The following is a 15,236-nucleotide window of genomic DNA, read 5'->3' as shown; positions in this document are numbered from 1 at the left end:
TCACTTAATTTCACACTTAACTAATGTTATATATGCTATTACCTGGTTTTATTTTCTCTAATTGGTGAACAGATTTAAAGGATGTGATTTTAGCATAAATTTTTGAGAAACCTAATCAGTATTCTATAATAGACTTGTTAGGTTGGGAGAGATAAATGGATGGGCTAAAAAGGGAGTAATTCTTAAAGAATTAATGCTTTTTGTTTAATGTTAGTAGGTGAGTTTCATCCTGGTGGATCATTATCAAGATAGCTTTGTGCTTGTGACTAGAAAAACTGCCGTTATTATCATTATTATTATTAGCCTTTTGCATGTGTTCAACTGTTAAGTAGTTTCTCTTGCTGAATTGGCTGGTGTGCAGCACACACAAATAAGACTTACATAAAAAGAAACAGCTTTGTGAAACAATGCCTTTGGAAAGCAAATTCACTGAGGTAGTGATTAAAGCCTATAAAGCTCAAGGCACAACTATAATGACTGTAGGACCATTTCACTCCTTCATGCAGTATTTTATATCTATTGCCCTCAGAACCAAAAGACAGTGCATTCATGGTAGCAAATGCTATTTCCTATCCTGTAAGGATGGTTTTCTAACAACCTCCTGCTTTTAGTTACTGGTAACTTGCTGAAAATCTTCTTGACCAGCTAAAACATTTTACTGAAAATCTTCTTGACCACCTAAAACTTTTTACTCTTTGGCCTCTTCCAAAAGATACAGCTTGAGTGAAAAGAGAGCATTATTTGAGTTCTGAAAATAAGGCGATGCTTAATGTAGTGTATTAAAAATCAATTTTAAATGAAAGCAACATTTTTAAATGTTAGATTGCATAAATATTGCTTAAACAACCCTTGCATATCAGGAAGTTCTAGTTTATAGTCCACAAAGGGTAGAATGGTACTTGTTTCCCAACTAGTCTGCCAGAACTTTGACTTGAGTAACTTGCACTTGTTTAAGAAGCACATTAAATTGTGAAGCGTTGACTTGTTTGTGTGTTACATTTTAGACAGTTTCATTTTTAAGTATTATTGGGTCTTGCGTATTAGGCAATTAAAATTGATAATGCACCTATATTCAAAATCATCTTTATGTTTTTAAATCTTTGGTTTTGCCATTTCATTTGGTACAAATCTGGAGGGTATCAAGGAGGGTGCTGATACATTCTCACACAGGTTCATATTTATATTACGTTGAAAAGGACAATTAGCCTTTGTTTGAATTCTGTAGGAATTCTCTAATTTGACTGAATGTCTATTAATGTGACCCTTTCATTGTGCTTTTAGTGCATTAAAAAAAAAAAAAACAGACTTTCATTGTACTACTCCAGAGTTGGCAAAGCTAGGTGTTTTCTTCCTTTCTTTCTCACTCACTCTTACTTTCTTTGTTTTTTGGGTGGGGGGGAAGGGGAGAGGTGGTGGAGAGAGAGAGAATCCCAAGCAGGCTTCATGCCCATCATGGAGCTGATGTGAGGCTGGATCTCACAACCATGAGATTATGACCTGAACTGAGATCAAGAGTTGAATGCTCAACTGACTGAACCATCCAGGTGCTCAGAGCTAGGTGTTTTCATAGACATTATACTATTTACATAGGGGAAAGCTGAGGGGCCCAGAGGTAGCATGACACATCCACTGTGACTGCTATTATTGCCACACTGACCTTATTGTAGAACTCCACAGGCCAAACCACAATTTTTGGATCAGAGTAATCTACAAAAATTAAATCTATAATTTTTTAAAATATTTGTTTTTGAGAGTGAAAGAGACAGAGTGTGAGCAGGGGAGGGGCAGAGAGAGAGGGAGACACAGAATCCCAAGCAGGCTCAGAGCCCAATGGCAGGGCTCGAACCCATGAGGTGTGAGATCATGACCTGAGCTGAAGTTAGATACTTAACCGATTGAGCCACCCAGACACCCCTACAAAGACTGAATCTAAAACAGTCCACTTAAGCCCTATCTTCATCTCATAAAATGTGCTAGGATAGTTTTAGGATTAATAACATAGGAGTATTGTGTAAAACTGGGGTGAGAAAAAATCGTTTTAATCAGGTTTCAGTCTATGCTTATTTAGATCATTCTTTTAGTTGCGTTTAAATTTTCACTTTCTAGCAATTATTTTAGCTGATAGAAACAATAAAAATGTATATTTATGATATTCTTAGGATATGGATTGTATATATATATACACACAATATATATACACACTATATATATATATACATATATATATACATATATATATATATATATATACACACACACACATATATGTCTATGTGTACACATATATGTTTACTGAGATGGAGGAAAAATTTGTTCCAGGTACATAGACCTTTGGTGTTGTACTGTAAACTTGAGTGTCTATTTTTAAAAGAATGTGAAAATAAAGCTTTAATATATAAATAGTTGAGAGAATCACTCCCCAGCTTTATATAACCTAGTAGGTTAAAATGCTTAGCTTGGAATGAAGATAGAAGAATGCATTTACCATACCCATGAAGAGATTACTTGTAACCAGGGCTTGAAATGATGTAGGAGGTCAGGCCACTTGCTCTCATGGATTCACCGCACCATGTCCCTCCAGATGCCTGTGCTGAATCTCTGCTGAGGCTAACCTTTTGGTTTCCTCTCAGTCCCTCTCTTTCTCAATTCCTCTCTTTTCCTGGCACTAGTTTGGAAATATAATCCCTTGTTATGCTTTATAATTCTTCCTACTAAGAGGAGAATCTTCAGAAAAGGCAAGTGGCAATCTTGCTCAGGCAATGGCAATCAAAGACTCTGGTAAATCAGCGTTTATCAAGAGAGTCTGTCATGAAGTTTCTGTGTTTTTCACAATGATCAGTTATCTCTCCATTAATGTCTGTAGAGACATTTATATTTACTTTCCATGTTGTTCTTAACACTAACACTCAAATTGGGAGCTATTCACAGAACTTTTGTAAAGTGACCAACTAAGTGGAAGACAAACTGATCATGAGATTGCTGCTCTACCTAAGATAGCCCCTGCTCCCAGCATCTCTAGTTGTCAGCAGGCCCTTTCTGTGTTTGTATCCTTCCATCCTCAGTTCAGTTCCTTCCATAGTTCCTCTGTGCATGGGAGCATGTAGTTTTAAATATGTAAGCAGATGCTCCTTTCTTGGGAAAGACAGCTGACCAGAGAGACACAAATAAGATGACTGCCTCTATGCAGAAAATACTTTTTTGAATTTTATATCTTCTTTTTGTAGTGTAATTGGAGACTAGCCATGGTAGAGCCATCGCTAGATTATTTTGCTTACTGTTTCTCTTTTTCATAGTTGCTCAAAAAAACAACAAAACAAAAAAAAAGCTTTTCTATAAATGTCTTATGAAAGGATGAGTAATTATGTAATTTAATGGAATAAAACCAAAGTATCCACAGTAATTTCCAAGGATTCACTTTTTGTTATAACTATTGCTTAAAAAGAACAATTATGAAACTCTAAGTACCTTGATATTAGAGTGTGCCTGGAAGTTCACTGACACAGCAGAAATCTGTCTCTTTCTCTATGTCCATCTATCATCCACATCTATGCATATATAGAAAGATAGAGGTATCAGAAATTCTAGATGTTTATTATGTTGTGAAAAGCCAGTGTGGATCTCCCTCAGTAATATTTATAACAGCATTCATACAACTCTAATCAAATTTTTGAGAATTTTTGACACCTTTAAAACTTGGTAAAACAGGTGTGTAATCATTGTTTTTCTCCCCAGGTGTTCCTTTTCTCCTCATTAAAGAGTTAATTTTTCTGAAACATAATTGAATCACATAAACACCCATGTTTTAAACTATTTTAAGAATGGATTTTATGAAGACAAGGCCCAAGGACTGTATGTGGTCTGATTGTACTCCTGTGAACAAAGGCCTTTCTTTACTGAGGCCTAGCATAATGTGTTTATGATCTCTGGATTATGTCTTCCAAGAAGACATATGAAGACATATGAAGATTCCAGAATCATTCTTTGGACTTGAGATGGGTAACAAGACCAGTTAAGATCTTCCTGGTCACAGTTGCAGTCATTTGAATAGTTGTGCAAGTGGCTCTAAAAATATTGTGAGATGATAAATAGAAATGATGTATTTTTATAAGGTGGCAACACCTGAGTATGGTAGCCTTTAAAATTTTAACATTTTATTTGATAAAGTAAATACCACCATTTTGAGTTCTCTATTAATTTCTAATACTAACTTGTGTTTGGGGTTTTAAGATTATAGCCTTGTTATAAAATGATTATATTTTCTTCTTCCTTTGTAGGTAACCCATTAACCAAGGATAAATCAATCAAGTGATCCTCAAGCCTGATTACATTCAACATATGCACAGAAACTTAATTCCTGAGGTGATCTTGAAGGGAGATTTTTATACCGCTCACAAGAGGCACTCCAGAGCTATATTTCCAAGGGATTTCATGGCTCATAATCAGCCTCTTCTTGAAACCAAGACTTTAAAAAAGTCTGACATGAACTTCTATGCCATGAAGATGTCAGATTTGAACTGTGTTCAACTTGTAAAATTGCACTTGCTAAAAGAATTTGAAGTTCCCATCTGAAGAGTTGGTGTTTCCAGGTGATGTCAGAGACACTCACCGTTTGGGTTTTTGGCTTCAAATATGACTGCTTTTCTTGTTTCTGAAAGTTTGCCAAGTGCACCAGCCTTCTGCCATGGATGTGTTCCTGGGTCCGGTCCTGTGTTCACTGGCTAGTGGGAATGCACCCGGCTTTATTGATATTTCCTTTGCAAACTTCTCCTTTGGCATGGTGTAGACTGAGATAATTTTATTTGTATCCTAATCTTGGAGCTCTGAAAGCCTACATGTTTTAACATCTTAAAGTTGCTTTTGTTAAAGGAATGGAAATATATATCCATTGATAATAATTATTGTTGGCAAGTAATAGTTATCTGAATACATCAATCATATAAGAATGTATAGACAAGCTGACATGTTTCCCCAAGGCTAACATTCTACTGCAGCTCTCTGTCAGTCAAATAGGTAATAGTTAGAACTGAATTTCCATTTTCATTATATACTATTTTGTACTTCTAGAGTACTCTCCCTTTCAGTTTTTTTTTTAAGTGGGCTTTTTCTTTCATGTTTGTGTTTATTTTTTTCCTTCACAGAAATCAGCAGTGAGCAGTCAAATATGTAGGTAGCCTTCAGTTTCAAAAAATTGCCAGGGATGCATGTGGATATCTGATTTCTTAGCTTGAGTGTTACTCACTTAGATTTCTTCTAGTAATTTTTTTTTAACTATACTTTCTATCATTTTAATAGACTGCCCCTTGCTCGCTCCCAATGACTGTTTGAATGCTTATATATTTGTTCAGTCTGTTAATAGAATTACTCATTTTCCTTGGTATCAAATTTATAAATATTTGCTTATAGTTGTCCCATTCAAACAATTTCTTAGGTCAGTTTCTGTCCACATTTTTGTAGTCATTTTAACATTTCTGTTTTTCAGTTCTACAGGAAAGTCTTACAAATATTTATAAAGGCCTTAAACATGTATGTACTTTTTTCCTAAGTTATTACAGAATGTATAATTTTATACTACATTTGTTTCATTTGTTATGTGAAGGAAGAATTGAAATCTCATAGCCATTCTGTAATTAGGATGTAAAGGGAAAGACTTCTTTGCTTAGTCATCTTAGACTAATAGGAAGATACTTCAGAAACTGTCCTATTAGAAGTTCCATTATGTTAGAGAAGATATGAACATCTTTCATATTCTTAAAACTCACTGACATGGCCAACTAGTTATATGTTGGCTTCCCTGATGGGGGCTGATATACCTTGGAGAATTTTGGACTGTTAGTTGGTAACAAATTTCAAAGACCAATACATTTCCCAGAATGTCTCTGGGCATAAAAATTAAAAGTGTAAAATCTGTTCAAAATTAAATTTGTAAAGTACACTTTTGGCACTGAATCAAAAAGGACACTGCCCCACAAATCCATGGAATGAAATGACTTCTTCCCTCCCTTTTAATTATACATAAAATGAATTAGACGGTTCTGAGTGGATTTTACAATAGTTCAAGACTGTATGAAATCAGAAAGAACGGACAGTTGTGCTGGAATTTTTGCACCAATTATAATATCATTAATTTCTTTGGAACAGAGTTAGAAAACTATTTTATCTTGGAAATTATGAATTCGTCCTAGGTTTGTTTGAAATTGTAGATCATGCTTCTCGTTTTTTTAAATGCGTCCTTTAAAACAACACTGGAAATTCTGTATTATATACAAGTGTGACACATGCATATCAATAGAAAAAAATAAATGGAATTTCAATTATACTAACTAGATTATCCCCCATAGATTAATGTTGTGACTATTCAGAAAAGGTAAATAAAATTGGGATATAAAATGGACTCTCTTTCATGAGTTACATTTGGAGAATCTGTTTTCTGATTCTGTTTTATTTAAAAAAAAAACTTTTTTTAATGTTTATTGTTGAGAGGGGAAGGGGCAGAATCTGAGCAGGCTCCAGGTTCTGAGATGAGAGTACAGAGCCTGATGTGGGGACTGAACTCATGAACCATTATTAGATCATGACCTGAGCCGAAGTCGAACGCTTAACCCACTGAGCCACCCAGACTCCCCTTGAGTGTTTTATTTTAAAAGTCCTTCTGTTACTGTTCAGGAAAACCTCTGAATTAATGGGGAAGCGGACATAAATTTTTCAACCTCCTTTTGATAAAAACCTATGGCAAATCTTGGTTCCAATAATTGATTTGCTTCTTTGCTAGGAAACAAATGAAAGAGATACATTTACACTTGTGCTACTTGCCCACATCTTGAGTATGAGCACAATTGCTGTATGTTTGCTAGTAATACGCAAAGTTATTATTATACAAATTATTAAATAGGCTGTTTATCCTTTGAAATACATTACATATGGAAATATTGATGAAAATATCAGATATGGTTATAACTCAGCTTTTAATTTTTTAAAAAAGCAATTTTTAATAATAGTTTAAAATTCAAAAGCAAGAAAGAACAGAGAACCTCTGTGTACCCTTTCCCCACTGTCCTCCAGTGATACAATCTTACAAAACAAGGAAACTAGCATGGGTATAATACCATTAACTCAAATACAGACCTTATTTAGATTTTACCAGTTTCACATGCACAGTGTGTGTATATTTGTTTGTGTGTGTGAGGGGGTGGGGGAGAGAGATATTATCCTTCTCAATTAACTTGGCAAATGGTCACTGTAGTGTGGGGTAGAGTCTAAGAATATGGTCAATGAGTGACTGATTTGTAATAACGTTTCCAAATTCTCTGTTTTTAGAATAACATCCTTTAGCTGTATTTTTCTTTACTTTTATACACCCTTGTTGCCTTAACATAATGGAAACTTCCAGTTTTATTAACAGGCCATACCACATGTGATTTCAAATTTAGTTTTGACTTAAATGAGTAGGAGGAGGACTGAGAGTCTGTATCTAAGGTTGAAATAAAAAGGGAGTTGATCCTGTTTTTTTATTGCCCTCAGCAAGTCCTGTTCTATCACATAATGCTGTACAGTTGGGTTGTGACTTTTGGTAACACACAATAGCTAATAGCACAGTGATTAAATGGAACTTGGATCTTTTTAAAGATTTGATTCTTTTCTCAATTCATAGGTGATATATCCATCTGAAAGAGCCATATATGCAAAAATATCAAATAGTATTTTTCATCATCCTGCCCTTTCTCATTTCGACTTACTTACTTTGAAGTGGGGAGAATTAGAATGATGGCAGACACTTCACTAGGAGAAACAGAAAAAATAGAGAAATAGTACACTGGCAGTTTCCTGCTCCCCTTATCCACACAGAGAACTCCACGTGGTACTATTTTTATCAAGATAAGGCCTATGTGTAATATAATGCTCTTGAAAAAGAGTAGAGGTAGCAGATTTCTTCTTCCTTGTTTTTATTTGCACTGTGTAAAGCTGTGAAAAGTAGCATAGACATTACAAGTATCTGGCATTTAACTGACAGTTACTAAATTCCTACTAGGTCCAAATGTATCTGGCTAGATTACATTTTGGGGTTACCTGGGGTTTAGCCTTTAAAACACTTTTAAAATCAGTACACTAGGTAGTTTTTTCAATGCTCTCCATATGCATGGCACTATGCTAACCTTTGAGAAAGTGAGCACCCAAAACACTTTTAAGTATTTCACATTTGTTTTTATTTTTTCATATGTTTTCAAAGTATTGCAAATTACTAAATAGGTACTATGTCCTAAATGTTTTTCTGGAAATTCTATTATGCAAAGTGACTGAACAGTATTTATTTACTCACTTACTTATGAACTTTATTCTAGAAGTTAGGTGAGGAGGGCAGTGCATGTCCCAAGTGGTGTTTTATAGATTTTAGCAAAAATGTGACTGAGAATCTTGAGAGATTGTGGACTTGAAGAGAAATGACAGAGGAGTAAAAAAAATCCAGGTAGAGGGAATGAGGGCCTGAACTTGGACTATTATTACACTGAGAAGAATGTGAAACAGTGGATATCAATCCTGGTTGCAATTTAAATGACTTGAGGATACTAACAATGACCCATGCCTGACCCTACTCTCTGATATTCTCTTACTTGGGCTCAGGCTTTAATATTAGGCCATTTTTTTAAAGCTCCCCAGGTAATTCTAATGAGCACTCAGGGTCAAGAACCACTAATGAAGGGTTTTGCCCAAGGTGGGAGTGATGAGTTGGATGACATGATTGCATGAGTGAAAGAGACACTTGGAAGGGGACTCTGGGATGTCCTAAGCCTACTAAGATGGGATAGTTGAGATTCAGTTACATATGACAGAAAAACCTGGGGAAAAGCAGGCTGAGTGGCTAGTAGAGACAATGAGTTAAATTTTTTAAGCCTATGGAGTTTAAAGTGCCAATGAAACATTCAGAAAGTTCATGTCAGATAAGAACGGAACAGGTTTTATTGGATTTGTAATTATAGATTATTGTTGGTCTTGGTAAGAGCAGTTTCAATGAAGTGTCTATTGTAGAATTGAGCTTTCAGTGGGTTGGAGAGTGAATGAGAGATCTGAAAGTAGGAGTAGCACACACAGACTTCTCTTTCAGTGGGAAATGAAAAGGCAAAGTAGGGTAATGTTTACAGAGAGGACGTAGAATTCAAAAAGTGCATTTTTTTAAATGTGGAAGAGATAAATTTGTGTTTATATATTCTGCAAAAGGAGGAGGGAAGATGCGGAAGAGGTGTGTTATGAAACTAGGACTGGGGGTGCTTGAGTGGCTCAGTTAAGTGACCAACTCTTGGTTTTGCCTCAGGTCATGATCTCACGGTTCATGGGCTTGAGCCCCACCCCCTCCGTCAGCGCAGAGCCCGGTTATGATTCTCTCTCTCCCTCTCTCTTCTCCTTCCCTGCTCTCTTGTATGCTCTCTCTCAAAATAAATAAACATTAAAAAAAAATCCTAGAACTGAAAATACAAAGGAATTGAAGGCAGGAGTGTCCATATCTAGATGGAAATAAAGTCATAATGTGTAAGGAATAAACAGAACCAAATCCCAAAGAAAATCTACTGGCGTGAACAGTAAAGAAGCAATTGGTGCTTAGGTCTTTGGTGACCCCCCCATAAAACAGTGTCACTAGTATGGTAGACCCTGAGTCAAGTAACTTGGGTTGACTAGTACAAGGGTATCAATTTATACCCAGGCTACTGAGACTTTAGTTAATGACTCTAAGATCATAAAGATATAAGAAATAAATTACCTAAGTGGCAATACTCTTATTTATAATGTGAAAATACGTAATGTCACAGGATTGCTGTGAAGATTCAATGAGTTAATATATGCAAAGTGCAGCATCTGGTGCATAGTATTTAAATGGTGGTGCTTCATTTTTGAAAGAGGTCAGTTCTGTTCACCCTGCAGTCAGTGTAAAAGTTGTGTTGATAGAATATAATAACATCATATCATATATGATATGAAAAATTCTGGGAACCCGCTGGTATATGGGCAGATGTAGAGGCATTACATTTAAGCCACTTTTTTCAAAACTTGTGTGGCCGCAAAGAAGGTTAAAGAATAACTCGTGGCAGAACAAGCGGAAATATATCTATGTTTTGACACGGACCGGAAACATTCACAGGCTGACTGAAAAAGAAGTAGAGAAGGAGGAATTGATAAAAGAAGAGTTACCAATTTATTACCAATTTATTGGTAATAGGTTGGGAATATCAAAGGGACGGTTTAGTGTGAGAAGAATCTGTGTTTCTGCTGTTAGATAAATGAACAAAAATGAGTGAAGCTATTTAAAAGTGCAGTTAAGAGAAATAATGCCTAGGGGCCTCTGGGCTGAGGGAACAGCGGCACATGCAGGTCTCAAATAGATGAGATTTATCTGCTGAGTATACAAGATACAGAGTTCGGTTTGAAATCAGGGGGAAGAGAAAATATTTGAAGCAAACTTTGGTGTTTTTAGATACTCAGAGCTCACAAGACAATAATGTCACAATATAAGGCACCTAATTGGTAGAGATATGTGATTTTCCTTTAGTATAATGCAGTCTGGACAAAGAACAGGTGAAAATAAATAGTTGGGATCATCTTTGGATGAACATAATCCAAGGTCTAAAAAAAGGCTAGCATCACTTGAGTACTTACTCTGTGACAAGAGTTCTAGGAACTTTATTACTTAAGTTAATATTATTTGAGATACATATTGTTGTTACTACCATTTTGTAATAAGATAACTGGGGCATGGAGAGGTTAAACAGTTTCCCTAGTGTCACAGTAAGTGGCAAAGCCAGGATTTTAACCTGTGTAGTAGTAAATAGCAGGTTGTCAGTTTACATGCTATTGGAGTATATGATAGGGCTAGAGGAAGACCCCAGAGGGCAAGTAAAATAAAAGGGAATGATGTTTATAAATTTAGAGAGGAGCAAAGAAACTAGATTTGAAACTGGAGAGCAGTTTTATTAGACATAAGGAATAAGGAGAGATCCATTATTTAACAAATCATTTTGTGCTCTTGTGTGCCAAGAATTGTGTTAGAAGCAATGAATACAATATAAGTATGGTTGGCCCTTGAACAACACAGGTTTGAACTGTGTGGGTCCACTTTTACATGGACTTTTTTAAAGTACAGTACTAGAAATATATTTTCTCTTCCTTTGATTTTCATAACATTTACTTTTCTCTAGTTTTATTTTAGGAATATGGTATGTGATACATATATCATACAAAATATGTGTTAATTGACTATGTTATTGATAAGACTTCTGATCAACAATAGGCTATTAGTAGTTAAGTTTTAGGAGAGTCCAAAGTTATACAGGAGACTTCAGGTCTAAGCTGGTGACAAAGACATTGAACTCACTTCCTCCATGGACACACCAAATATACACCTACTTATACAGCAATTCCTCCTGAAGAAAAGCTGAAGCCTGACTGAACAGCTTTTGCACAACAGAAGACAGAGAGACCATGTACAAAATAGGAAGAGAGACAGACACACAGTAACAAAAGGAACCGCCACCCCCAATGCTGCAAACTGCAGTGTGGAAGGATAGTACTGATGGACACGAGCATATTAATTTACCCTGGGGCTCACAAAAAAAGGCCATGGCTTAAAAGGGCAATTGAAATATAAAGGAACGACCCCTAGAATCCTGACAAATGGCAGGGTAACAGCTGGTACCCACTTCAGGTCAGCGAGGCTGGCAAGAACCATGGTTTACATTCTCACCCCACCTTGTTAGTAGGATCCAGGTACCATAACTGCCCTGCTGCCTTAGCAAGCCTCAGGCCCCTAGTACATAACAACCCTACAGGCTCTAGGGGCATAAGAAAAAAAAAAAACTATTTTAAAGGAGCAACTACAATATAAAAGATGTAGCACTAGAACTCCACCAAATGGAAGGGGAAAGCTGCTGAAACTCTCTTCAGGTCAGAAACCTGTAACAGATGAACAAAAAAATAGGGAGTAAGAATGCCAAGCATAACACTATCGAAATTCATCAATCACAAGGAAAGGGAAAAAGAGAAGGAAAAAAGAACAACAAAACAACCAGAAACAATTAACAAAATGGTAATAGGTACATACCTATCAATAGCTACTTTAAATGTAAATGGTCTAAATATTCCAATCGAAAGACATAGGGTGGCAGAATGAATAAAAAAAAAAACACCATAACAAGACCCATCTATATGCTGCCTATAAGAGATTCACTTCAGACCTATAGACACACACAGAATGAAAGTGAAAGGATGAAAAAAGATACTCCATGCAAATGAAACAAACAAACAAAGGCAGAATAGCAATACCTAAAACAGACAATAATTAACTAGTAGGGGACTTTAACACCCCACTTACATCAGTAGATACGTCATCCAGGCAGAAAATAAGAAAACATATGAATGACATATTAGACCAGATATACTTAACAGATATATACAGAACATTCCATCAAAATACAATAGAACACACATTCTTTCCAAGTGCACATGGAATATTCTCTAGGACAGAGTACGTGTTAGGCCAGAAAACAAGTGTCAATAAATTAAAGAAGACTTAAATAATATCAAGCATCTTTCCCAACCATAACAATATGAAACAAGAAATCAATTACATGAAAAAAAAACTGGAAAAAACACAATCACATAAAGGCTAAGCAATATGCTACTAAACAACCAACAGGTCAATGAAAAACTCAAGAGAGGAAATAAAAAATACCTGAGACAAATGAAAATGAAACACAATGGTCCAAAGTCTTTGAGATGTAGCAAAAGTAGTTCTAACAGGGAAATTTATAGCAATACATGCCTACTTCAAGAAATAAGAAAAATTAAAAAACAAACAAAAAAGAAAAACATCAAATAAGCAATTTAACCTCACATTTAAAGGAACCGGAACAAGAAAAAAAAAAAAAAAGAAAGAAAACCCAAAGTTAGTAAAAAGAAGGAAATAATAAAGATCAGAATGGAAATGAATAAAAACAGAGACAAAAACACAAGAGAAAAGATCAATGAAACCAAGTGCTAATTCTATGAAAGGATAAAATTGACAGTCAATCTTCTCAAGAAAAAAGAGAGAATCCAAACATTTAAAATCAGAAATGAATGGGGTGGCTAAGTGGCTCAGTTGGTTAAGTGTTTGACTTCGGCCAGGTCATGATCTCACAGTTTGTGAGTTCGAGCCCTGCATCCAGCTCTGTGCTGACAGCTCAGAGCCTGGAACCTGCTTCAGATTCTGTGTCTTCTCCTCTCTCTGCCCCTCCCATGCTCATGTTCTCTGTCTCTTAATAATAGTAAATAAACGTTAAAAATTTTTTAGAAATAAAATCAGAAGTGAAAGAGGGAAAATAACATATGATGCCACAGAAATATAAAGAATTATGAGACTACTATGAAAAATTATATGCCAGATAGCTTGGCAAACTAGAAGAAATGGATAGATTCCTAGAAACAATCTTCCAAAAATAAATTGGAAGAAATAGAAAATTTAAAAGAATGACTACTAGTAACAAAATTGAATTGGTAATTAATAAAATACTAAAATAAAAAATAGAAGACTGAGACCAGATGGCATCATACATGAATTCTACCAACATCTAAAGAAGACCTATTCTTCTTCTAAAGTTAAGACCTATTCTCAACTATTCCAAAAAATAAAGGATGAACGAGAGCTTCCAAATACATTCTATGCATCTGGCATTACCCTGATACCAAAACCAGATAAAGAAAGACAGACAGAAAGACAGAAAGACATAAAGGGAGGAAGGGAGAAGGAAGAAAGAAAGAAAATTACAGAACAATATCCCTAATGACCACAGATGCAAAACTCCTCAACGAAATGTTAGCAAACCTAGTTTAACAATGCATTAAACAATCAAGTGGAATATATTCTGGGGATGCAAAGATGTTTCAGTATTTGCAAGTCAATCAATGTGATGGCACCACATTAACAAAATGAAGGATAAAAATCATAGAATCATCTCAAGAGATGCAGAAAAAGCATTTCACAAAATTCAAACATCCATTAATGATAAAAATTCTCAACAAGTGGGTTTAGAGGGAATATACCTCAACATAATATAGGCCTTATATGACAAACCCGTAGATAACCTCATACGCAATGATGAAAACCTGAGAGAGTTTTCTCTAAGATCAAGAACAAGACAGGAAAGTCCACTCTCACCACTTTTATTGAATATAGTATTGGGAGTCTGACCCACAACAATCAGACAAGAAAAGTATATAAAAGACATCCAAACTGGTAAGGTAAAAGTAAAACTGTCACTATTTGCAGATGACATGATACTGTACAGAGAAAACTCTAAAGACTCTACCAAAAACTATTGAAAGTAATAATGAATTTGATAAATTTGCAGGATACAAAATTAATATACATAATTTTTTTGCATTTCTATACACTAATAACAAAGTAGCAGAAAAATTAAGAAAGAATTCCATTTACAATTACCACCATCAACAACAAAAATACCTAAGAATCAACCAAAGACGTAAAATACCTGTACTCTGAAAACTATAAAACATTGATGAAAAAACTGAAGGCAACGCAAACAAATGCAAATATCTAACATGTTCATGCACTGGAAGAATTAATACTGTTAAAATGTTCATACTACCCAAAGCTATCTACAGATTCACGGAATCCCCATCAAAATAGCAACATTTTTCACACAACTAGAACAAATAATACCAAAATTTGTATGGAACCACAAAAAACCTCAAACAGCCAAAGCAATTTTGAGAAAGAAAAAAAAACTGGATATATCACAATCTCAGATTATAAGATTTACTACAAAACTATAATTAGCAAAACAGTATGGTACTGGTACAAACATAGATACATAGATCAACAGAACAGAAGAGTTCAGAAATATACCCATTCTTCTATGGTTGGTTAATCTATAACAAAGGAGGCAAGGATACACAATGGGGAAAAGACAATCTCTTCAATAAATGGTACTGGGAACACTGAACCCTGGACAGCTACAATCAAAAGAATGAAACTGGAGTACTTTCTTACATCATCCACAAAAGTAAACTCATAATGGATTAAAGACCTAAATGCGAGACCCCAAACCATAAAACTCCTAATAGAAAACACAGGCAATAATCTTGTCAGCCTTCACATTTTTCTAGACATGTGTCCTTAGGCAAGAAAAAACAAAAACAAAAACAAATTATTGAGACTATACTAAAATAAAAACTTTTGTGCGTCAAAGGAGACC

General features: G+C 35.2%; 1 protein-coding gene across 1 annotated transcript in view; it reads left to right on the top strand.

Moving 5' to 3' along the window:
- TAFA2 (TAFA chemokine like family member 2) overlaps positions 1-4,841 on the top strand; it is a 517,570-nt gene extending 512,729 nt beyond the window's left edge. The window contains exon 7 of the mRNA XM_049625877.1: positions 4,275-4,841. Within this exon, the coding sequence (XP_049481834.1) occupies positions 4,275-4,286 (12 nt within the window). The 3' untranslated portion in view covers positions 4,287-4,841. The remainder of the gene's footprint in view (positions 1-4,274) is intronic.
- The last annotated feature ends 10,395 nt before the right edge of the window (positions 4,842-15,236 follow it).

Source organism: Panthera uncia, chromosome B4 (genome assembly GCF_023721935.1).
Source record: "Panthera uncia isolate 11264 chromosome B4, Puncia_PCG_1.0, whole genome shotgun sequence".
Lineage (NCBI taxonomy): Eukaryota > Metazoa > Chordata > Mammalia > Carnivora > Felidae > Panthera > Panthera uncia.
The sequence above is the reverse complement of the archived record's forward strand: the minus strand, read 5'-3'. Positions and strand labels throughout refer to the sequence as shown.